The sequence below is a fragment of the Delphinus delphis genome, chromosome 18 (assembly GCF_949987515.2).
Source record: "Delphinus delphis chromosome 18, mDelDel1.2, whole genome shotgun sequence".
In the NCBI taxonomy this organism is placed as follows: domain Eukaryota; kingdom Metazoa; phylum Chordata; class Mammalia; order Artiodactyla; family Delphinidae; genus Delphinus; species Delphinus delphis.
In genome coordinates, this window is record NC_082700.1 from 67,397,730 (window position 1) to 67,422,735 (window position 25,006).

The 25,006-nt window shown below is 45.8% G+C and overlaps 1 protein-coding gene across 2 annotated transcripts in view; it reads left to right on the top strand.

Annotated features, from left to right (window-relative positions):
* UBAC2 (UBA domain containing 2) overlaps positions 1 to 23,475 on the top strand; it is a 152,632-nt gene extending 129,157 nt beyond the window's left edge. For both annotated transcript variants that reach the window (XM_059995767.1, XM_059995768.1), the window contains 2 exons: positions 13,150 to 13,272; positions 22,288 to 23,475. In XM_059995767.1, the coding sequence (XP_059851750.1) occupies positions 13,150 to 13,272; positions 22,288 to 22,395 (231 nt within the window). In that variant the 3' untranslated portion in view covers positions 22,396 to 23,475. The remainder of the gene's footprint in view (positions 1 to 13,149; positions 13,273 to 22,287) is intronic.
* The last annotated feature ends 1,531 nt before the right edge of the window (positions 23,476 to 25,006 follow it).

The window sequence follows — 25,006 nt, forward strand, 5'->3', positions numbered from 1 at the left end:
CTCATTTTTAATAACAAGTTTCACCTCTTCTTCTCTCCAAACATTTACTGGTAACGAGTACCAGAACTAATTTTAATTTTGACTTTTATTTGGTAATTGCTGCATAGAGCTAAGGTTAAGGAGCAGAAGAAATGACCAGAACATTGGCCGACAAAGAAGGGAGGAAACAAAAGATGTAACGCAGACATCGGTCATCCCTGTGCCAGAAGGTGCTCTTTCCTTCGTATTTTCAAGGAAGCTGTATCTTATCCTGTGCAGTTCTTACTAACTTGTGTTCAGTGTTCACAAGCACGTAAATGAAATTAAGAGAGTAAAAAAGCCTTAAAGCAAGAGAGAGGTGTCATCTTCCTACAGCAGATGTCCCCAACCTGGGGAGCTCACTGCCCCTCCCCACCACTGCCTCCTCACAAGAGACTGAGCGTTCCCATTCTCTCCCCAAATCAAAACCAAACCTCCCCCCAAAAGGTGGGGACACCTTTGATCCTGACTGTCCATGGAGGAGAAGGTCCCCTTCAGAGGAGAGTCAGGCAGCCTTCGGGAAACACGGCAGACATGAGCACTGTCTGGCTCAGCGTGTTCCCAACACCACCCTCCTTCCTCGCCCCCCAGAGGCGGGGAGCCCGTTGCCAGGGAGAATCTGAAGCCTGCTGCTCTTTCTCCAGAGTCTCCTTTCCTCTGCCTGTGGTAAAAACCATACCCATGTCTTGGGAGAAGTAGGATCAGCTGTGGTGGGAGGCCCCGGCCCCTCAAGAGACAAGTCATCACTCAACACAGAGGACGCAGGAGGCACGTCTGGTGGCGCGCACAGTTGGAGTGTTCCTTGCAGGGAGCAGTAGTGGCCGGGCCTTCGAGTTGTGTGTTGGGCTGTGGCACAGATTCCTGATAGTAGACTCTCTGGATGCCTCCTCACCGCCTCCTCGGTTCAGCCCTTAGACCAGCGCCTCCGAACCCAGCGATGGGGCGGACAGACAGTGCCGTGGTCCCCAGAGCCCTGGCGACCAGAGCGAGGAGGAGCCGTGGCAGAGAGCTGCAGCATCTTCTGCTTCCTCACCTCGCTGCGCAGAAACTGCTTTGTGTTTTGCTGCGAAGGATAATACAATACAAAGTGTCTGAGCCCCCCAAGCTGGCCGATGAACCACAAAGAAAAAGTGGAACCGAGAGCTGTGAAACTAGCCTGGGACTGTGTTCAAGTCACCATCTAGTTTCCCTCTAGCTGATTATTTTCTCCCAACACCTACTGAGACGGCTCACTGCCCGGCAGCCCAGAAGGATACTCTAATGACTGTTTCCGTGGCGTCTGTGCACACGTGAGGACGTGGCACCTCACACGCCGTGGCCAGCTTCCGTCTCCTGCGTGCTTCTACTGTCCGTATTCCTAAGGCGTGACCCTTGAATTGCTTTCCACATATGTGATAGGATTTATTCTCGGCCTCGTGATCGTCCCTCCATCTTTCATCCGTGTGATGAATGTATGGCTAGTTTGCGGGAGTGGTGGTGGTAATGGGGTTTGTTTTGTTTTTCTTTCTTTTCCTTTGTTTTCGGGTTTTGCCATGAAGCTATCAGCTGATGACAGCAGCCTCTGGCAGTGTTTCTCTCCTCTATGTTGGTAGTGCTTATTGTTAGTTCTAAGTCTAATAAGACACCTCTCACGTAGCCCTTGGTCACACGCTGCCATCTTCAGTGCCTCTTGTTTACTTTCTAATTGTGCCTTTGTTTTGTCAACTCAGCTAAGCTCTTCCAGGGCCGTAGGAAATTAGTCATTTCTCTATGTGTCACAGCGCTCTTTACCTGGCCCCAGTACAGTGCACTGCAAGTAAAAGATAAAGGAATGAAGCCAAGCATATCCGTAGTTACACTGTGAGCTGTAGCCGCCAAGGGGCACTCAGGGCAGTCCAGTGCGTTCCAGATGCCCCCTTCTGCGAGGAGTCCCCATCTGCAGTCTCCCAGCAGTGGTCCTTTGAAACTGCTGGTTCCTGTGTTAGAGGGAGAAGGTGCCTCGTGCCCTTAAAGACCATATCAGCCATGCGGTGTGCTCTGCTCTCTGAGCCTCCTTGCGTCATCCCCTCCCACCCTGTCCATCCTGACACTAGGGCCTGTGTTACAACGAGCTGTGAGGTCTTTGCTGAAGAAAATCCCATAGAACTTATCTCAGCAATATGCTTTGCTGTGTATTTGTCCACGATTTAGTCATTCAGCAGCTATTTCTTATGTACTTGAATATGCCAAGTGGCAGGCAAGGCTGGGCCTGCAGAGAGAAGATGAATAATCTCAGCCTTCATGGGGCTCATCACCTGCTGTGAGATTCCTACCAGGGAGCATGTCACTGAAGGGTAATGTACCAAGTGCTGTCCTTGCAAAGGTACAGTGAGATGTGAGGGTACATGAGAGGAGCAGCTCACCCCAGACTCAGGGGAGTAGAGAAGCCTTCTGGGCAGGAGTCGAGAATGTGAGTCCGGAATGGTGAGGAAAACCATTGGAACGGTGAACAGGAGGCTGGCGAGCCCTGGTGAGAAACCTGAATTGCACCCTAAAGCCAGTAGGGACTTGAGTAGTATCAAAGAAGAATACCTACGCTTATCTGAAAAGGCTCTTAATATACTCCGATTTTTTTTCTAACTATATATCTAGACGTGGCTAGATTTTTTTATATACTTCAGAAGCCAGAGTAGCGTGTAACAGAATTGACTGCAGAAGCAGATACGAGAATCCAACTATATTTCGTTACGTCACACAAAAGAAGTTTACAAAAATAGAAAATAATGACATTCTTCTCATTAATTATTTTTCTGTTTTGGAAAACGTTTTTTTATAAAAGTATGTCACCAAATAGTGATTTTTGCGATTGCTATTAATGAAGAAAAAAAGTATTTTAAGATTAATGAAAAGACAACGGGGAACCATTGAAGAGTTTTTAAGTAGATTCTTCATGACATTTTTTTTTCTTAAATTCCATATATATGTGTTAGCATACGGTATTTGTCTTTCTCTTTCTGACTTACTTCACTCTGTATGACAGACTCTAGGTCCATCCACCTCATTACAGATAGCTCAATTTCGTTTCTTTTTATGGCTGAGTAATATTCCATTGTGTATATGTGCCACATCTTCTTTATCCATTCATCCGATGATGGGCACTTAGGTTGTCATGATGAGCTTTGTATCTCAGGATAATCACTCTGAAGCCATGCCCGCCCTTGATGGCCATCTAAAATAGGACAGTGAGAGTCAGGATGGAGAGAAATGGATGGATTCCAAAGGTATTTAGGAGTTATAATTACCAGAGCCTGGTGAGCTGGCTTGTGCTGTGGAAGGACATTGGTGTCATTCCCCAAGACTGGGGACAGAGGAAGAGGTACGGGGTTGACGATGAGTGTTGTTTGGGATGCGCTCCATTTGACATGTCTCTGGAACACCTAAGGGGAAGCATCAGGAGAGTTGGTCGTGTGGCTCTGAGGGGCAGCACCTGGAGGGGGAAAGCGGGTAGGAGTCTCCACCACACGCAGGGAGACTAAAACCCTGGGGACAGACGTGGAGAGAGAAGAGGAATAATCCTAACAGAACCTTAAGGGACACCAGCGTATAAAGGACATGAACCGGAGAAGGCGTCTCTGAGGGACGCTCAGACCAGACGGCTTGAAAGACCAAGAAAGTGTGATTCCACAGAAGCCAGAGAGAGGTGTCGGGAGGGGAACAGTAGGGCCCAGTGCAGCCAGGGGTCATGGCGGGCGGACAGCGGAGGAGGTACCACTGATCAAGCAGAGGGTGTTACGAGTAACCTGGAAGAAAAAGAAAAAGCAATTTAATGGTTAGGATACCAGACTGGGAGCTTCGAGAAGGCACAGACATTGTCTTAGTTCTCTTTTTAGCTTCATGGCTTCAGGTACTACCAGGTACTTGAGGAGACACACAACAATTCCATTGATTTTTACCTTAACTGATGCACCTGAAACAATCTGGTCTCCTCTGCGTCTCAACTCCATGATAGCCCGTCCCCGGTGTAAATTGCTCACGTTAAATGTACAAGTATTTCCTTAAGGTCTGTGGCAGAACTTCCCGAACACTGTGTCACGGTCACAGATGGCCTGATGAGGTGTTGATCCCCTCAGCCTTTGGGGCAGCTGGGAAGGGCCTGAAGCTGCCAGGCTGATTGCATGCAGCTTTCTCTGTCCTGTGTGTCACACAAATATATCTTTCTGTGTGTGCCATGATGTGGAAAATACTGGACAGCCATGGTCTATAGCAGGGTTAGTAGTTCCTGTATAGGTGCCACCTCGCCTCCTCCGTGCCCAAGGCAGGTATCACTAAGCAGTCATGTCACTGTTTCCTGATGAACCCATACCCTCCCCCAGAATCTTCCCGACATGGTCCGCAGGCAGCCACAGACAGTGCCGTGGAGGCGGCCCCGCCTGCTTTACAGTTCAAAACGTAGCCCTCTGATAAAGGGCTCCAGATCACCAAAGATGGAGAATAAAGGATGCATTTTTTTCCCCCAGTGACTGACCTTTTAAAAATAAGATGAGGATGCTTTTGGAAAGAATTTTAATTGTCCTAAACCATCACATTCATTGTGCCTGCTCTGTAATCATTCTTTGCTGGGGATTCAGCTCAGGCTGCACTGAGCTGAGAGCTGTGCCGGCCACCTGGGGAGTTTCATGCAAATCTTACCCCCAGTGCAGCTCTCCAGGGTGCTATAGGCTAGCTGGGAAGACAAGAAATACCACTGTAAGATACAATGCAAATATTGGATAGTAATAATAGCTAATGTGTATGTAATAAGGTTTTAGAAGTTTTCAAGCTCTGTTTTAAATGCTTTACATATATTAACTCATTTATTTCTCATATCCTTATGAGGTGAACGTAGTTATTATTCCCATAATACAGATGAGAAAACTGAGGTTCAGAGAAGTTTAAAAAAAAAAAAACTGAAGCCTAAGTTCACATAATAAGTGGCAGAGCTGGGATTTGAACCCAGGTATTTTGGCACTGGAGACTGCTCTCGGTCACTCAGCATCCTCTATTTTTCGTTCCTCTGTTATTTCTCCTTAGTGTTGCTTTGGCCCTTGAAGTAGGAATAAACCCATTCTCAGTCCCCTGTCTTTGAACAGGCTGAAAAAAATGCCTGGTTCTCCTCTCCATTGTTGAAATCATCCTCATCCTCTAAAACTCCGCTAAGCCCCCATCCTCTTTGTAGTTCTACCCCCGAGCTTTGGCCGTGCCCTTTAACTGATGCCTCGTGGCTTCCTTCCTGGTTACAGGCCATCTTGCCTGCTTCTGGCTTTTCCCTTTCTGGATGTCATGCCTTCCCCGAGGAGATCAGGAGCTCCATGGGAGCAAGGACCAGAACGTGCACCTTGCTCCTCTCTCCCGTGGGAGCTGCAAGTGCCCCCAGAGGACCCTGGGGGGCTCTTCTGACCAGGCTTCTCGGTATAGACACTGCCTGACCTGATCGTCCCTTCAGAAACCCGCCAAGGCCTTTAGAGGTGGAGTTCTACTCCATGTGACTTCCACTTGATGAACCGTTAACAAACGTTTACTGCTCTCAGTTGGAAAATTAGTTGTTCATTAATTTTCACAAGAAATTTTACTTCATTTGAAGATCTCCTTACAACTAATAACATAAAATGGCTGTTCAAAATGCAAGCTGTTTCCTTCTTCCTCTTTTGAATATGTGGTTATTGCTTTTGAAGAAGACAAAGTGAAGGAAGCGTTTCCTGTTTGCAGAGGCTCAGGCTGAACCTACAGAAAGAGCAGATTAGTGTCAAAACATCCCAGAACCTAGAGCTCCTGTAACTTTCTGCTTTTTAAGCACTTTTTTACTATCACAGCTTGAGGTTTAGTTTTGTTTTGTTTTGCCTACTCTTTCACTCTCCCTTTGAAGAATAAAATGTTACAGAATCAGCCAAAGTTTCATTCCTCTTCCCAGCGTTCCATAGCAGTTGTGTCGTGTCTGATGCTTTTGTATGGTATCTACTGCCGGTGCGTGTTTGTATCTTCGCCACCTGTGAGTATATATCAAGGCTTCTCAGCCTGGACACTGTGGGCATTTTGGTCCAGGCCATCCTTTGTCACGGGGTCTGTCCTGTGCCTTATAGGATGTTTAGCAGCATCCCTGGCCTCTACTCGCTGAATACCAACAGCACCACCATCATGTCCCCAACCTCCCACCCCCAACCCAAGACAACCAAAAATGCCTCCAGACATTGCCAAATATCCCCTGGGAAGCAGAATCACCACTAATTGCCGTATGTATATGTAAACTGTGTATATGTAAACTATCTGTAAAATAGTTTAAATAGTATACTATTCTAAATATATTTTAATTTATGTAAATGGTATTGTACATCCATATTCTTATACAACTTTCTTTGTTCATTGTATTTTTGAGATTTATCCATTAGATCTAGTTCATTTATTCTAGCTGCACATATATAATAGAACCACTTAATAATTTATTTCCCTCTTTAGGGACAGTTGAATTTTTTACATTTGCTTACTTAATATTATAATCAGTGCTTCACAGAATATCCTCATAAATGCCCCATTAGGCACTCATAGCTCCCTGGAGATGAAATTCCTAGATCAGAACATCCTCAGTTTTACTAGATCTTGACACATTGTCCTCTAAAGTGTTTGTGCCCATTTAAACTCTCATCAACAATATATGGAGTTCCTATTTCCTTCACATCATCCGTATCCTTGGTATTGTTAGACGTTTTATTTTTGCCAGTCTTACAGGTATGAAATGACTTATTGCTGTTTTAATTTGCATTTCCTAATGCTAGTGGGGTTGAACATCTTTTCTTATGTTTATTGACTCAGGGTTTCCTCTTCTGTAAATTGTTTATTCATATACATTTATTCATATACGTCCGCTTTTCTCTTGTATTATTTATTTTTTCTCATTGATTCTTTACATATTCTGGATACTGTTTTGTCAGTTATATGTTACAAACATTTTCTCTTAATCTGTACTTTGCCTTCTAGCTTTATTTTTTTTAATCATACAAAAGTTCTTGTTTGTAGTAATTGTTAGCAATCCTTTTTTATGATTGATCCTTTATATTTTTGTTTTAGAAATCCTTTCCTATCCCAGCAACATAAAGAATGCCTCTTATTTCTTCTAAAATTTTTAACAGTTTAGCTTTCCAGATTTAAATCTTTAATCTATGGGGTTTATTTTATTTTATTTTATTTTTATATTTAGTCATCTTGGCTGGTTTAATCACATTGTTGTTGTTTATTTTTTGGCTGCACGACGCGGCGTGTGGGATCTTAGTTCCCCGACCAGGGATCGAACCCGCACCCCCTGCATTGGAAGAACGGAGTCGTAGCCACTGGACCGCTGGGGAAGTCCCTGTGGGGTTTATTATAAAATAAATTTGTTTTTGTATACGATATGAAGTAAAGGTCAAATTTTATCTCTTTTTTTAAATTAATTTATTTATTTGGTCATGCCGCACAGCATGTGGGATCCTAGTTCCCCAATCAGGGATCGAACCCATGCCCCCTGCATTGGAAGTACAGAGTCCCAACCACTGGACCACCAGGGAGGTCCTCTCTTTTTCCATCTCTATAACCATTTGTCCTAGTACTGTTCATTAAGTGGTGTGTCTTTTTCCTGCTGACTTACAATGTTTCCTCCATCATATACCAAGTGCCCATGTTTACTTTTGATTTGTTGACTGTCTCTCCTGTTTCTTTGACCTGTTTACCTATCATGTGCTAATACCGTCCTACTTTCATTCTTGTAGTCTAACAGTAAGTCCTAGTAACTAGTAGAAAAAAAAACCCTCCCTTATACTTCTTGAAAATATTCAGGTCTAGTCTTGACCCTTGAGGTTGTCTCGTTCAACCAAAGCGCACATGCGCGTGTGTGTGAATTTTGAATATATACCCATTAGGAATAGGTTTAGCTCCATATGACAGAAAACAAAATCACAGAAACCTAAACAAGGCAGAAGTTTGTCTCGTTTAAAAGAAGTCAGAGGTTGATAGCCCCGAGCTGGTGGGGCCCCTGCATGAAGTTGCACCCCGAGGCTCCTTTTCTCTGGCTCTTGCCCTGTCCTCAGCCCGCCTGGGCTCCAGGAAGGAGGAGGAAACAATGAGGAAGGGTGCATCCCTCCCTTTAAGATCTCTTCTGGAACGGGGTGGGGGAAGGATGGATTGGGAGTTTGAGATTAGCGGATGCAAACTAATTTTATAAGATGGATAAACAACAAGGTCCTACTGTAGAGCACAGGGAACTATATTCAATATCCTGTAATAAACCATAATGGAAAAGAATATGAAAAAGAATATATATATGTGTAACTGAATCACTTTACTGTACAGCAGAAATTAACACAACATTGTAGATAATTTTTTTTTAATTTAACTCATTTAAAAGAAATAAAAAGAGATCTCTTCTGGAGGTCCCAGGTGCCCTTTTTGCTTGCATACCAATAGCAGAACTGAGTCCTCGTGGGGGAAGCTGAGAAATGTACTAACTGTGCGTCACTCCCCCCCAAAAAAGTCCTATTTTTAAAGGAAAGGGAATGTGGATATTGAAAGTCAACCAGCAGTCTCTGCTACAGCCTGGAATTGGCCGAGTGTGAAAAGATGACAGTATTGAGTCTTCCAGGCAGGAATGTGCTATCTTTCCACTTATTTAGGTCTTCTGATATCCTTCAATCAAGTTTACCATTTTTCATATAGATCTTGCAAATTTTTTGTTGGATTTAATTCCTAAGTACCTAATGGTTTTTATTTCTCTTTGTAAATAGGAATTTTTTGCACTTATATTTTCTCAGTGATCACAGGCAAGGAATGTTACTTTTTTTTTTTATTTTGTACTCATTGGTTCTCATTTTCTAGGTAGACAATCATCATGTGTGATGACAGTTTCTCCCTTTCCATCCTTCTGCATTTTCTTTCACAAGTGGTTGGTTTCATCCTCATTATGCCATGACTCATGTTGAATGCAAGTGGTGATAATAGGCATTCTTGTCTCTTCATCAAGTTGTATTAAATTATTTTTATATCTGTTGAATGTGAGCATTTGGTTTTCCTCCTTTAATCTGTTAATGTGTGAATTACATTACTATATTTTCTAAGATTCCTGAGATAAATCCTAATATAGTATATCATAATGGATAAGATGATGATCTTTTTTGAACATTGTTGGATTGAGTTTGCTAATCTTTTATTTAGGATTATTGCATCTGTCCATAAATGAAAAATAGATTGTTTTATAATTCTTCTTTCTCATAATAGCCTTCTCTGACTTTTGGAAACAGCGTTATATGGCCTCAAAAAATTAGGTGGGGAGCTCTTCTTCTTTTCTGTTCTCTAGAACAACTTGTGTAAGATGGCAGGCCCTCAGAATTTTCATAGACTTCACCGTAGATTTTTGGTAGGTAGATTTTTAAGTATTATTTCAATTACATTAATGGCTAAACGTCTAATCAGGTTTTCTATTTCTTTTTGTAACTTTCTATTGAAGTATAACATACAGAAAAGTTAGCATTATATAAAAGTAATCATACAAATGTACTTTTTGGTGTTTATTTTATTTAACATTTTATTTGAGAGATTTAGTCATATTGTTGCATATAATTGTAGTTTGTTCATTTGAACTGCTATATAATACTACATCATGTGACTATACTATAAAGTATCCATTCTACTTAATGGGCATTTGGGTAGTTTCCAGTCTTTGAGGTTTACAAGCAACACTGCTGAGAACGTTCTGGTCCCTGCCCTTGGTGAGCATGTGTTTGCATTTATGTTGCCCAGGAATGGAATTTGCTGAGGCATCCACGTATGTGCAGCTTTAGTCGACGTTCCTGAACAATTTTTAAAACTGATTACCAGGGCTTCCCTGGTGGCGCAGTGGTTGGGAGTCCACCTGCCGATGCAGGGGACAGGGGTTCATGCCCCGGTCCGGGAGGATCCCACGTGCCACGGAGCGGTTGGGTCCGTGAGCCATGGCCGCTGAGCCTGTGCGTCTGGAGCCTGTGCTCCGCAACGGGAGAGGCCACAACGGTGAGAGGCCCGCGTACAGAAAAAAAAAAAAAAAAACTGATTACCAATTTCTATTCCTTCTTGAGTTTTGGCAAGTTATATTTTTCTAGAAAATTGTCTATTTCATCAAAGTTGTTAGCACAAATAAAGTATTCTTATTTAATATCTGTCATTATGTTCCTTGTGTTATTCCTAATATAATTTGTGCTTCTTTCTCTGTCATTTCACTAAGCATCAGGTTTATTCATTTTATTTGACTTTTTCAACAGTCAGCATTGGGTTTTCATTGATTCCTTCTGTTGTGTCTCTGTTTCCCACTTTATTAACATTTGCTCTGTACTTCATTCTTACCAATTTCTTTAGACCATTGTTACCTTCTCTAACTTCTTAAATTGTATTTAACTGTTTAATTTTCAGTCTTCATTTTCTTTAAGTGCAATATTTTAAAATTACATCAACTACTTAATTATATCCCACAAGCTTTGATTGGTAGTAGTCTCAATTTTATTCACTTTTAGATGTCTTCTAACTTCCATTACGATTTTTCATTTTTGATCTCAAATGTGTGCATTTTTGTTTGTTTTATATTAATTATAATTTTGATATTTACTTTTAGTTGCATTGTAGTCAGAGAATATAGTCTGTATAATATTTATGTTTTGGTATTTGCAGATATTTTATATAGGACTTAGTGCACTGTCACTTTTTTAATAAATAATTTACTTATAACAGAAAAGAATGTATATTCTCTAAAAATTGAGTGCAGGCTATATATGTCCATCTAGACAAACTTGTTATTTATGTTCTGTATTGTTATTAATTGTCTGTCTGCTTGATCTATCAGTATATGCTAAAAATTAAATATATGTCTAGATGTTTCCACTTCACTTGTAATTTTGTTAAATTTTACTTTCTGTATTTTGATGCTGTAATGTTATATATAAATAATATCAATGTATTTTAGTGGTTTTATCCCTAATAATGCCTCTTTTGCCCTTGAGGTCTGTTTATTTGACATGAATATAACAACATCAGTTTGCTTTAATATTTCTTTTTCCATCTCTTTACATCAACTTGTCTATGTCTTTATATTTTCAGTTTGTCTATTGTTGGGTTGGGGGGAATGGGAGAGATTTCAAAACTGACAGTCTCAGCCTTTCAGCTTGTGAGTTTGTCAATGTATATTTAGTGTGATCATTAATATATTTGAATTTATTTCTACCAGTATCTCTCCAGAACAGTTTTGCATAATATCTCTATTTTTAGTTTCCCTATTTTTTAAAAAAACTATCTTTTTTTTATAGTGTCCTATTCTTTTTTTTTAACTCCTTCTGTATCTCAGTCATCTTAAAACTTCTAATTTTATAGTTTTTCTCAGAATGTTGTAAATTTGAGTCCTTGGGGATCTAATCCTCCTGTTTATTGTACACACTGACTCCTGCTCATGATGGGTGTTTTCCTCATGGGTTTTGTAGTTTGGGGTCCGAGTCTTCCCCCACTGGAGCTGTATCTGTGAATCCCATCTAATTCATCTAATTCCAGGATGAGAGAGTGTCTCTCCAGAATAACTTTAGATTTGCCTCTGCTTGGCTCCTTAGGTGTATCCATCTCCAATCCCAGAACGAATTTTATGTACTTTTCGATGGGTTCTTAGAGCAGATATGTGGTGTAACTTGAACCCCAAATTTCCCTGCAGTTCTCACCTCTCAGGCAGACCGAGATTTCTGCTCCCTCCCTCAGGAAAATCTGCTCTTTGGTTGGTTTTTTTCTCATCCTCTCTCACTAGGGGTGCTGCCATTTGAGGTTGTGCCTTTAAGGAGGTAATGAGCTTAAAGTCACTGCCTCTTTCAGACCCAAGGCCTCCTCTCCTGAACCCAAATAGGTGATAAAACCCAAGTAGCGGGCTTCCCTGGTGGCGCAGTGGTTGAGAGTCCGCCTGCCGATTCAGGGGACGCGGGTTCGTGCCCCGGTCCGGGAGGATCCCGCATGCCACGGAGCGGCTGGGCCCGTGAGCCATGGCCGCTGGGCCTGCGTGTCTGGAGCCTGTGCTCCGCAACGGGGGAGGCCACAACAGTGAGAGGCCCGCGTACCGCAAAAAAAAAAAAAAAACCCAAGTAGCTCTGGACTAGCAGGATGTGCTCCCCCTCGCACCATATCCTCTCTTCTTTACTGCCCTGGTTTTCCAGAGCTTGTTTCTGGCACCTTGGGGCCTCCATCTTCCCTTTATGTTCAGCTATGCATATGAAATATTTTTAAATTTTATCTAGCATGTTTAGGTATTATAATTTTCCTGTATTATAATAGGAAAAATTTTAGGTTTTCTTAGTCTCTAAATCTTCCAGAACTAGAAGACGTCCAGAAACAGATTTAAGTTGATAAATTTAAAAGGTGGCATATAGGTTAAAAAGTCAGGTTTTTAAAAACATCGTGCAGTGCTTTTAAAAAGCAGTGCATGCGGTGGAGGAGGCTGCCTGTCTAGCCACATAGTGGCTTTTTTTCATTGATGACATAGAAAAGGCAAGAAATGACATCGCCACCAATGTGAAGTTATCCATAAAGCCACACAGAGGACAGGTGTGAACCTCTTGTCCCTGTGTGTAAGGTTTACCATCACATTCCCGAGCCTGTCCCCCAACCTGGGTTTTATCTCCACCTGCAGTCTCTCTCCATGGACCTTGCTCAGAATTTACTCAAATTTTAAAAAAGAACAAGAACAGGGAGAAGAGGAGCTGGAGGAGAAAGGGGGAGAAGCACCATCTTAAAGAGCTGCTGAAGGAAGCTCCAGGTTTCTGGTTGCCAGCCCTGAATTAGCCTCCACTCGCATCTTCCCAAGTCCAGCGGAGTTGGGACAGTGTCGGTGGGGACACCACGGGACTGAGGTTAGGAGTGACTGCATGTGTCTTCCACTGCCTTCTGGAGTCAAGTTGCACAAATCCCTTTGGCAGTACCTGCTACCTTCTTTGCTCTCTGTGCACCTACTGCAGGCTGCCGATTTTAGCCTGTTGATTCAGCTTGCACTCAGCAGGTCCGTCGGACATTTTATTTCCAGTCTGCAGCTGTGACTGCATTGCAAGAGAAAGCTCTTTAGTGCGTTACCATGTTTCTGCTCCTCCCCTGTCTGATCGCTGTGCATTGATCTCTTTTTAGGGAGGAATGATCAACTGGAACCGTCTTTTCCCTCCTCTACGTCAGCGACGAAACGTAAACTATCAGGATGGTCGGCAGTCTGAGCAACAAGCGTCCCCTCCTCTAGAGGTTTCGGAGGAGCAGGTAATCAGTAACACCTGGTACTTACCCTAAACCCATGCGTCACACTCCAAGCAGTTTTGGTGAACGAGACTGGAAAGAAATCAAGCATATAAGTACCAAGATTTTGGTATCAGGTAAACCAGTGATAGATACTTGGGCCCTTTATTGGCTACTGTGGTTCTTATGAGTTTGAGGAAGGCATAATTTGAAAAAAAATGCATTGTGATCGCTTATTTTTAAATCTGTGATATTTCATGTTTACTGAAGTTGGGTCACTACGCAGGCTGGGAGAGAAGGAGGCAGAAGGACAGGGAGCTTCTCTGTTTGTATGGTTTTCACTTAGGAACCAAGTTAATGTTTTACATACTGAAAAAGCAAATCAGCAATGGGGACAATCATAAAGCTAAAAAGAAACTGAAATAAATGTTCCAGCTGTATCTTAAGTGAATAATATAATCAAAAGGGAGAGGGAAAATTAATTTCGGTAACTTTTGAACATAATATGCCCTCTTAGAAAAAAGAAAACTGCAAACCTCAAAGTCTTCATGGGTTTATCTTTCATGGTGGTATGAGTACAGCAATTCTGAAATTATATTGTATGTATTGTAGATTAGAGGAAACGAGGAAATAGGATGATCTAAAGGGACAGGATGTATGCAGCTTAATCTCAGGTGGCTCAGGAAAAATAAATGGGAGTGTGTGTGTGTGTGTGTGTGTGTGTGTGTGTAGACAGAAAGCAACTGTGGCAAAGTAATAATTGGTGAATGTGGATGAAGAGTAATTGGGTTCTTTGTGCTCTTCTTGAAATTTTTCTAGAAGTTTGTAATTATTTCACACTGGAAAGTTTCTGAAAACCTAAGCTAGTAAGTTGAGAGCACTTCAGTAACAACCCTTTTAAATTTCATACTGCAAATGTTGCTTTCTTCTCATAAAAGCAAATCAAGGTCAGTGTTTCATAGCGAGTCACCCACTTTCCCATCCCCTGTTCCCAGAGCCAACAAAAGCCAGTCCGACCCAAGGCACTCGGTCTCTGTGGCAAAGCTGTATGTATCCTGACTTTTTCTGGAACTCAGGAGGGGCTTCTGGGCAGGGCCCCCACTGGCACCTCTGGGTTAGGCCACCACAAGTGAGAGAAACCAATGGAATATGCCTGATGAGCTGACCCAACCCCTCACCCTTAACTTCTCAGCTCAGACTCATCCTTTTAGCAGCTCGTTAGGGTTGAGAGATGGATTAAGGAGCCTATAGTTCTCTTCCACCTCCATTAGTGAATTTCCAAAAAACTGTTAGCCCCACGATTAGAAAATAAAGCCGAGTAACTCAGCATTTGTAAGGCATTTATAATAACAGATTAAAAAATAAACTAATACTCTCAAATTCAGGTGAAAAGAAAGTTCTGTTATATTACTGTTTCCTTGATAGAACCCAGGTCACATCCCTCACAACAGAGCAGCCGTTGATGATAGAAAGTATTTAAAGGTGAAATAGTTCTTAGTTTTGACACTTGAGGGAAAAAAACTGTCAAAAAATGATAACAAGGTGAATGTGTGTAACTGAAGTCTTTAGGGTTGTTTTTTTTTTTAATGAATCATTCTCCTTGATCCTCCCAGAATGACGAGAGCGAGGTTAACACGATGTCGATATCAGTTCTAAATATCATTTACTTCTTCTTGGCTCTGTTATGAAAAGATGTAAATACGTGAGAGGTTGTTTTTAACGTGCTTCCTTATTCATTGACTTTTCCAGATCTTGTCTTTTCTATTTCTTGATTATCCCGAAATGGCCTTACAGACTGCCCCGCATTAAGACACGGAGGTCCCCCTCAACATTATCTCTGTAGACCCTCAGTAGTTTTTGTGGTAGGTGCTCAAGAGACTGTAAAAGAGAAGAAGGATGTTGTTCTTAGCTCAAGACATTTACAGTAACGTTTACAAGTGTATAGTTACATATAATCTCTTGGTTAGTTGGAGGCTAGACACTGTCTAAAATATTATTTGGGGCTTCCCTGGTGGCACAGTGGTTGGGAATCCGCCTGCCAATGCAGGGGACGCAGGTTCGGGCCCTGGTCCGGGAGAATCCCACGTACCATAGAGCAGCTGGGCCCGTTCGCCACAACTGCTGAGGCTGCGCTCTGGAGCCCATACTCCGCGGTGGGAGGGGCCCCCCCAGGGAGAGGCCCCGCGCACCACGACAAGGGGTGACCTCCGCTCATGGCAACTGGAGAAAGCCCACGCGCGGCGACGAGGACCCAATGCGGGCAAAAATACTTAAATAAATAAATTTATTTTTTAAAAAAATTATTTGTTAGTAACATTAAGGTAGTTTGAATTAACAAAACCTTTTTATGCTTAATTTTTCAATTAGATGTGCTGTACTTTAAACATCAGTCATGTGATTTAAATGCATTTAAGAAACTTAGTAATTTTCTAAACCAAGGAAAAGAGAAATGATTATTTGAGTTTTTTCTGATGTGAGCAAATACTTCAGGAATTTTAGTGAGAGTTATTAAAGATAGGAAATGTAGTCCATCTATTTTGAAAACAAAGAATATTATAAGAAAGAATGTGCATCCCCCATTACATCTAGTAAGACTCTAACATACGACCATAGAAATGTTTGCCAGCTTTTGTACTATTGCTATTAAGTTTCTGGATTTTTAGTTCTTCACGATCCACTCCTACTATTTTTCAACAAGCACCTTTGCCAGTTCATCACCCCTTGCAGATGCCACCCCAAACCCTACTAGTATCTTAAAAATAAGTGTATGCATTACTGCTTTTCTGTCTCTTTTTATCTTTTTCTTCTTAACCAAGGATTTTCATATTACACCCATACGCAAAATTAACAAATAATGAAATTTTGTCATATTGGCCTCATTTTTTTTTTGTTTTAAATCAAAAGGGAAAAAAGCTTCCCAAGTTTGTCTCTCTTAAGCCCTCCCCAAGCTTAGAAGGTGTCCCTTCAGTTTATGCTTAATGGGACGCACAGGTGAAATCGGACCAGGAAGTTAAACAGGACTAACTGAGCCAATGCTGGCATTTAACGAAAGGAGGACAAACATGGACTTCACAAATGTTGGCTTCCTCACTTCCAGCCACGTCTTTCCTTCCTTGTAGTCAGCCAGCAGTTATCAGCTGTCCGCTCTGCCCAGTCTAACTACTGGGCTAGGTTCTTGAACTACGGAGATAGGTAAGGCAAGCAATTCCTGCCTGCACGTGATGCAGAGCCCAGCGTGGAGCCTGGCTCAGGGGCAGCTCTTGCCAACTGTGAGCAAATCTTCCGATGCTGCTGAAGGATTGCCAGTGTGGGAGGGCGGGGGGCAGTGCTCTTTGTAAAGACGTGGCCTGGTGAAAAGCACATCAGATCTGGGGAAGCACAGGTGGATGAGGTTGGAGCGGAGAGTGACTCCTGGGGCATGGGCCTCACGTGGGGAAGAAGTAGGGAGGCTTCCCAGTGGTCCTCAGCGGGGCATGGACCTCTGCTTCCGTGCTGTAGGCATTAAGGAACAATACAGGATTTTAAACAGGGAATCCCAGTGTTGGATTTCCCTGGAGGATGGACTCGATGTGAAAGAAGGGGCATGTTATGCTCATAACCACGTATGCAATGTCTTCCATCCCTGCCCAGGGAACATGTTACAGTGCAGGTGCTTATGAGACTCTTGCCCACTCGAGATATGGTACCACTTCGTACGTTTATAATACGTGAGACCCGTCGTGTGGATTCCATTCATGTCCTCTGAAATATCCGTCGGCCCAAGAGAGATGGCACACAGACCCTCGCAGTCATAGTGGATAAGTAGTGAAATGTATTCAGTATGAGAGAATCTGAATCTCGGTGAGTCTCTCTCCTCATCTCTGGAGTCCTCACCACTGCCTCTGAGAAACCTGTCTAAACTCCAAAATGCTCACCTTATGAAAACTTAGTGCTTCTGCTCTGAGTATCTGGACCACAGTGAGTTGGGTGTTGGTATAGAGACGCCCATGTCATCTGGTTCCCTGGCAGACGGTGAGCTCCACGAGGGCCAGTAGCATCTCTTCCACGTTTCCCTCCTGACACAGAGCCTGACACACAGCAGGTGCCCCAGTGGCGGTTAGAGCAGGGCTGAACGTGAAGGTGTGGTTGGAGGGCTTCTTTTTCAAAAGAACAATTTTTTTCACTTAAAAATGTGTTAGAGGGTGGTCCTTCGTCAGACCTTTCCACCTCTAATCTCTAGTGCTAGTGTTAGAACATGTTATCCATTAGAATGAAATATTGAGTGGCAGTCAAATAAACCAACTTTCGGGGGTGCCTGATTCTGCTGAGTACTGAAAGATGCAAGCAAACGAGCCCCCCCAGCCTGTAGCAAGGGCCTTCTCAGGACTAAACCCTGAAGCTAGCAGGAGAGTACAAAGATGAGGGGCCGCTGAGCCACCTGCGGCCGGGCGGGAGCGTAAGATAAGCAGGTCCAGTCCGCTCAGCCAACCGTGGGATCACAGGAGTTCAGCAGTTCCAAGGAGGAGAGAGGGGGTCAGCTGATAGGGAATGAGGGTGGCACTGACCCACAGGGGTCTGGCATTGAGCTTGCCCTGACTGGTGACAAATGACAGCTATAATGAGGGCAGGGAAGGGCAAGCCTACCTCCCAGGGCCTCTCTGGGGTCACTCCTCCCGGCAGGGTGCGCACATGGCCTGGGAAGCGGCCAGCCACCATGGGCAGCCCACAGGGGCCTGGTCGGGACTACCTTTCAGGTGGGCGTTGTTTTCTGCAAGAGTCAGAATTGGGGAAGTAAGAACCCCAAAAACGATTTGTTTCTGACACCCTTAGCTAAAGGGAAGTTAAAGAAAACCACAGTCTTTGAACAAAACAAGCAAAGGAGTGTTTCAAACTGAGAGGAATTGCTATAAATCTCATTGGAATGAATGTCCTACTTCACTTGTGTCAAAGAGTAGCAGAGTGTTAAAGTGGGGTTTTATTCATTTTCTTGAGTAAGAATTACCTTGAGGTAGTAGGGGCACAAGTTCCAACCACGGAGGACCACGACGGTGATTCTCGGTGTCCACCACGGGGGCTGCAGCTGTCTGCTGCGGCCCTTACCGTCCTGGCCGTGCGCTGCTGAGCCCCTGAGGAAGGGCAGCAGTGGGAGGGAGGCACAGCCCCCTGCCTGGCTGCAGCTGCCCCAGCCAGCGCTGTCCTCTGCAGGATGACGGGGCAGCAAGGAAACACCGTCGGAACCCCTCTCGCTGTCCTTCTGGTTTTCTGACTGTTATCCTCATACCCACGCCCGGGCGTGCCATTTCATTTTTTGTAGATGTTTACAGTTTTGGACACTAAAGGAAACTTACAGATGCCCTTTCTTCCTGTGCTTGTTCAGTTTTTAAATAGCGTTAACACTGTTTCTACTTTGTGAGCTTTCTCATCTGGTCAAAGTACCAGGTCATCCAGCAGTGAAAATCCTCTGATCACACTCGTCTTCTCACCCCTGAAGAAATGCAAAAGGTTCCAAAGCCAGCTTTAGGCAAAGGGCTGCGATGGCCACTCAGCCACTGCCTGCACAGGACAGCAAACATCCTTTTCAGCGGAGACCTGAGAAAAACCCAGCTCAGCTGTCAAAGCCAGTGACGGCACGTGTGGTTGTGTTTCTGAAGAGAGAATGAACCCGGAGGAAGCCTTGTGTGCAGAGAACGCGTTTCTCCTCACACCAGACATCAGCCCCTCGGGGGCGGCCCGGCCAGAGCTTTTCCCTCGGGGCCGCAGTGCCGCGGCTGCTCTGCTCTGTGTGTGCAGCAGCCTGTGCTCAGCATCTCCTGGATTTCGGACCAGACTCGGGAGTCGGTGGAGAGAGAACTCCAGTACAGTTGGAAGCTGTGGCCGGCAGCCCCGCCCAGTACTAGCGCCGGGGCGAGGCTCACACGGCATCAGCTCCAGGCTATGAATCGTGAATTGCCATACAGGTGGATTTGCTCCTCTCGGCTGGGTGCAAAGGAGTAGCCAGGCGTTAGCTATGCTTGAAGTACTAGAGGTGACAGCGAGTGTAGCATTGGCCACACTGTTCACCGTCACTGAGAGCGGCCACATCGTTGGCCCGTGGCATCATGTCCGTGGGTGACAGAGAGAAGGCAGGCAGAGCTGCCCACCCCCTCACTGGCCACGTTCACTCCACTAAAGGTAGTGGTCCTTAACCGGAAGTGACTGGAATAAACATCGTAAAAGGTCATTTCCGTCCAGGAGCGTATGAAATAGCCTGGCCACAGTACCCAGACCAGTGAGGTGGTCTCTCCCTGCTGACGCACATCCGGCGGGTCCCCGAGTGCTGCTCAGTGTGAAATGACCCCAGGGAAAGGCAAGAGTGTGGATTCTGATCATTGAACGGCAAAACTCATGCGTCACGTGTGGCAGAAGCCTGAAATAGATGATCGAGGAGATACTTGCGAGAGGTAAAGAGCCTTGTGGTCTGAAGGCACCAAACTGATCCTGTTGACACAGGATGCCACCAAGACATGTGCACTTCTTGCCGCGTTGGGAGAGAGGGTAGTGACATTGCGACAGATAATAATATGAAGTTTGAAACTGGTTAAAGTTCAAGAAGCCTGTTGATGAGCTGCTGGATGGAAAGGGGAGGGCTGGTAAGTGCTGGGCCCTGCCTTTGCCCTTGAATGCTTGGCATTTTAACTTGAGTGACGTGAGTTGTAGAGCTTAGCAAGTGTGCTAATCAGATGTGGGGATGATAGAGTTTGAGGGAGCTAGCACAGGAAACAACAGAATTTAAGCTGGCAGTAGTTTTGGTTGGCTAGAAAACGATCAGAGGAAGTTCGACAGAGATGCTCCCAGTCCCTGGAAGAACAGATACAAACGTACTCGGAGGCCCAGCCTGAGCGCATTTCACTCCGGGTTTACAGCAGGCCTGCTAACTCACCACCCCAGGATGCTGTAGCTACACGCTCGGGACATGTGTGCACGCACACACGTGCACGCACACCCACTGTGCCAAGGGCTGGGGTGGCACCGTCTAGCCGCCCTCTGCCCTGGGCAGACCACGCCAGCAGTACCATATTCTGCAGCAGCACAAATGGACGAGCGCTGGAAGGGGAGGGGCAGGCTGGAAAGTGCTGGATTCTGAAACACAGGGATGAACGAAGGCAGCCAGGGTCCTTACAGTATGGTGGTAAGGAGAAGCTGTCGGCCCTCAGTCACAGCTGGGAGGAGCACAGGACAGCGGTCAGTGGGACCGCGAGACCCCTACTCTGGGTTTCTCCTCGGCTGGGAAACGTGGGAAAGGGCCACAGGCCGCGAGATCAGTGGATAAAGACGAGTTAACCAGGCCAAGGGCAAAGGGGAGAGCCGCCCAGCAGAGGACACACCGGCAGCAAAGGTGGGAGACACGGAGCCACACAGCCTGGGACGGACCAGGAGCTGCGTGCCTGCAGAGGTGGGGAGGCCACTCGAGCGCCTCGTGCAGAGAAGGGAATGGGGCTGTTTCCTGTGGCTTCAAAAGACAAATTAGGGCCTTTGAAGTCCCACGGGCGGTAACTAGTTAGACTCAGATTCGGCTCCCTTGAGGAAGAGCTTTGCATCCCGGCCAGTGCGTGAAGAAGTGTTCCTGAGACTCCCGAAAGGGCCACTTTTTCCCAGAGCGGGAGATGGAAGCAGGGATCCCTGCCGTTCTGCCCACGCCAGCAGTCAGTCGGTCCATTACCCCCGGAAGTTGAGCTGGAAGTCGGCGGTCTCCTCCCCCAGGCCGGCCCTTAGGAGGCGTGTGTGGAGGTGGAGAACTGGAATGAGGTTCCTTAGAGGGAGGACCCTCGCTGTGTGCTTTTTTTTAATCCTAGTCTCAACGATCCACTGATGAGGGATCAGAGCGTCAGTTTCAAAAACCACCAGCTAGAACCCCAGCTTCTGAAAAGTGGGCCGAGTCTCCTCCCAACCGGTTAGCCTCTCCCTAAGGCCCCCTGAGGGACGAGGAGTCTGGGGTCTCAGTCACCCCTGCGGCCACCCGCTTGACCCACCTGCCCTCGCCCTCCGTGCACACCCCCCTCAGCTGGGGGGAAGGAGAGGCAGCGGGGCTCTGACCACTGGGGAGCCCCAGGGCATCGCGTTCTACCGGAAGGAAGGTTAGAAGTGGTGACTAAGTCCCCAGCCCCTTGTCAACTCACACGTCCTGGAAATCTCAACATTTGTTAAGAGCATCACTTTTCACTATATATTATTGCAAATGTAGTATATTTCAAAATAAGTAAAAACAAAAAACACCACCACCTGCGGCTAGTCCAGGGTCATAAATGTTTTTATAATACATTTTAAAGTGGGAAAACAGGTTACGAATACACTGTAGTAACACTGCCTGTTTTGACCTTGGAGACTGCCTGTATGTAAAAGTACAGGAAACCTCTACGTTCACAGACTCGGGATTTGTGGTCTTAAAGATGGAGGCCTCGGCCTCCCTGCCCTCGGTGGCTTTAGCTGCCTCCTCCACGCTGTTCTGCCCGGGCTTCGCCCCCTCTGCGCAGCTGCTGCCCGCAGGCCGGCGGGGACTCCGGGGATGCTGCACCTGCCGTGAGACGCCGGGGGCGGGGTTGGGGGTGGGCTCCCCAAGGCCGTGCTCTGCCTGAGCCAACAGGAACGCAAAGGCGCGTGCACCCTCGGAGCCCGCCAGCCTCAGGACACCTGCAGCTTGGATACGCTCTTCCTCGGGAGTCAACTTCGACCCTGAAGGAGTGTGGCTGGTGCAGACCTGCTTCCCAGGCCCCGCGCCACAGCTCGGCCACCCTCTGCTCATCCTGGCGGGTCACTGACCCTCAGAAGCCCCCTTCCTCGTCTCTAAAGTGAGGACTCAGTGAGGAAACGCGTATTTATCGGCTGTATACAGTGAGCACCGTGAAAGGTGAGCCGGTTGTAATTTTATAAGCATCAGATTCCACACTAAAATGGAAACCGGTTGTGTTGTCATTGCTCTTTAATCTGTCCTGCAGAACGCACACGAGGAACATTTGGGGCTGGTGGGTCAGTGGCAGTGTCGTCAGCCTCATCAGGCTTTTCTGGTTTTGTTTCTGTTTTCAGGTTGCCCGGCTCATGGAGATGGGATTTTCCAGAGGTGACGCTTTGGAAGCCCTGAGAGCTTCAAATAATGACCTTAACGTGGCCACCAACTTCCTGCTGCAGCACTGACAGTCCCAGCGGACAGCACAGGGAACGGCGGGCTGCTGACCACAGCAGTGCCGTCCCGCTACCAGCTCAGCCCCAGGACCTGGCACTCTCTGGCGAGATGTCCTCCCTGTCCTCCTGAGCAAAGGGTGGTCCCCGCTGCTCCCTCCCTTAATTCCAAGATCATTACCATTAAGTATCCAAGATAAGTTTGCCACGAAGGAAGCATGTATTTTCTATCTTTATTTTTTTATGGAGTATTTTCCTTGGTTTGGAGAATTCATCTCCCATTCCTAATGTGTTTAAAATGCATTAAAATTACAGATTTCTGCAAGCAGTTGAACAGCACTCCAGATGGGAAATTACTGCTCTTGTCATATTCTTTTTACTATAATGCATCTTCCTACATTATATCTGATCATACGCGCCGGAAAGGGGACTGGTACTCAGAAAGGACCTGTCAAATTTTCTTTATGGACTTTTTTCATTGCTTTTTTTTTTTCCCCCTCAAATTTGCTTTCAAACCCGGGTGGCAGTTCAGGGTCCCCACTCCCTAGGGATGAGCAGTTCATATCTGCCACACGCAGAGTTGGCCAGACCCGGCCAATGAAGGAGAGACGGGGAACTGAACCCTCTTCCACCTGTTCCAGCCCGCTCCAGTCTAGGGGATTTTTCCCAACTACTCCCTGCTTCCATTAAAAAATAATAGGTACCGATTCGAGGTTCTGGAATACTCCATGAAACTTAAGTGGAGTTAATTTTGCTTAGAATATGCACAGTTAGCCACTCAGGCTAGGAGTAAAAATGGGACAAAGAGAAGAGTGGGCTCACTGGAGCAGTACGGGGCGTCCTAGCTGCAGGGCCAGCCCCTCTGGAGGCAGGTTCCGCCTGGCCCTGGGGTGATCGGATATCAGCCTGAGGCAGGGTAGACTGACCCCACCGTGGGGAGGAGGGGGTGGCCGGAGCAGATGAGCCTGAAAAGATCTAAAGCAAGATTTAAGGAAACTTGCAACTATTGTGTTCTGCAAAGCCAGCAGAAGTGTTGCAAACTGATGGAAATTTAGACATGTGTGGTACTTACAATAAAGTTTTTAATGTGTTTTACTTTTTGGTGTTTCTTTGTTAGACTTACCTAAATAAAACTTTGTTCTAGTCTGTACTATTCTTTACGATCCAAACAAAAAAAAAATGTTTTTTTTATCAGACTGCTCATCTTTCTTCAGAAGATTTGGGTGCTTTCTTTGAAGCGAGAGGAGTCCTTTGATTCCTTTAAGTAGGACTGGCCCTGTGAGGCCCCATTCTGAGGCTTGTTGGGGCTGTCAGGCTGCTCAGAATGGGGCTGAGGTGAGTTTCTGGGAGCCTAGCTGGTCCCAAGCACAGGCCCTGACTTGATCCGAGTGTCCCCATCTCAGGTGTAAGGACAGTTGACAGTGATGGGACGTCCTTGACCACGGTCACTGGCAGGGCATGACTAGAGGGCCAAAGAGTGCGGATTTGTGTATGACCTCTGCAGCAAATCTAAACCCACCCTCTGGGCTTCCAGTGCAAAAAAGAGCGACCGTATCCAGAAATACACCATCTCCTGAGTTCCTTCTCACCTCCAGAGAGTGCCTAGTGAAGCGAAATCAAACCAGAGGCAAAATTCTCACTCGAGACTTTTCACTGCTTCTCTCTCAGAGGATGGGGAGCAGAGAGAGCCCGCTGTTGGGATCACAGGGTGAGGTGCAAAGAGGATTCACCACCCCAAGTTCTTGTTTGTTTTCTTGTCAGGATTCCCTCCTAAATGAGAGAGCCTTGTCCAGCTGAAAAGAGCCTCGGTGACCCTTGACTTCAGTCCTTTACTAGAAATCAAGGTCCGTACAGGTGGCGTGACCATTGGACATGCACCAACGGTGGCAGAGCCAGGACCCCTCAGGTTTGTCCTGGCTTCTTTCAATCTCTTCCAGTTCCCTGCGGCTGCCAAGGTCTCACCTTCCCAGCGGTGACCCGTTATTTTAAATCCTTTTCCTGCAGCTTCCAGGCCGTTGTCCCCCTTCGTCTGTCACCACCCTCTAGGGCGTCCCTGACCCCACCCACACCCCTGCACACCCTCCACGTCTGACTTCACTCTCGGACCAGTTGCTGCAGTTCCCACCCCTGACCTGCTCTTGCTTCCTGCACATTTGACACAAACGGCACCCACCGCCGGAGTGTGAGTTCCTGAGGACACCCACACCTCTTGTCAAGACACCCGGAAGTCTTTCAGGCTGATGGGACCCCTAAAGGACCCCATTTGCGTTCATGCATGGGGACGCGTGCCGTAGGGGTGCATCAGCGAGCCACTCGGTTTGGTTTCCTAAGAAAAGATCATTTAGGCTTTTGATTTTGTGCAAAAGTTATCAGATTGGGCCTGATGTGCAAGTGAGCAGATTCCAGATTGTAAAATAAGAAAGAAGAAATTGTCCACAGTGAGCCACCCCTCCCCTTCCCAGATAAAGGAAACCCTGCCTTCGAAGTCCTGATTCATAAACCTAGACTGAATTCGGATTCAAAAGGTAAACATTTTAGGGAACTTGAGCACCTGTGCTCCAGTCCCTCAGTCCCTGCCCAGGGCTGCTCCTGGAATCGGGTCACCCCTCCCACAGTTAGCATCTGT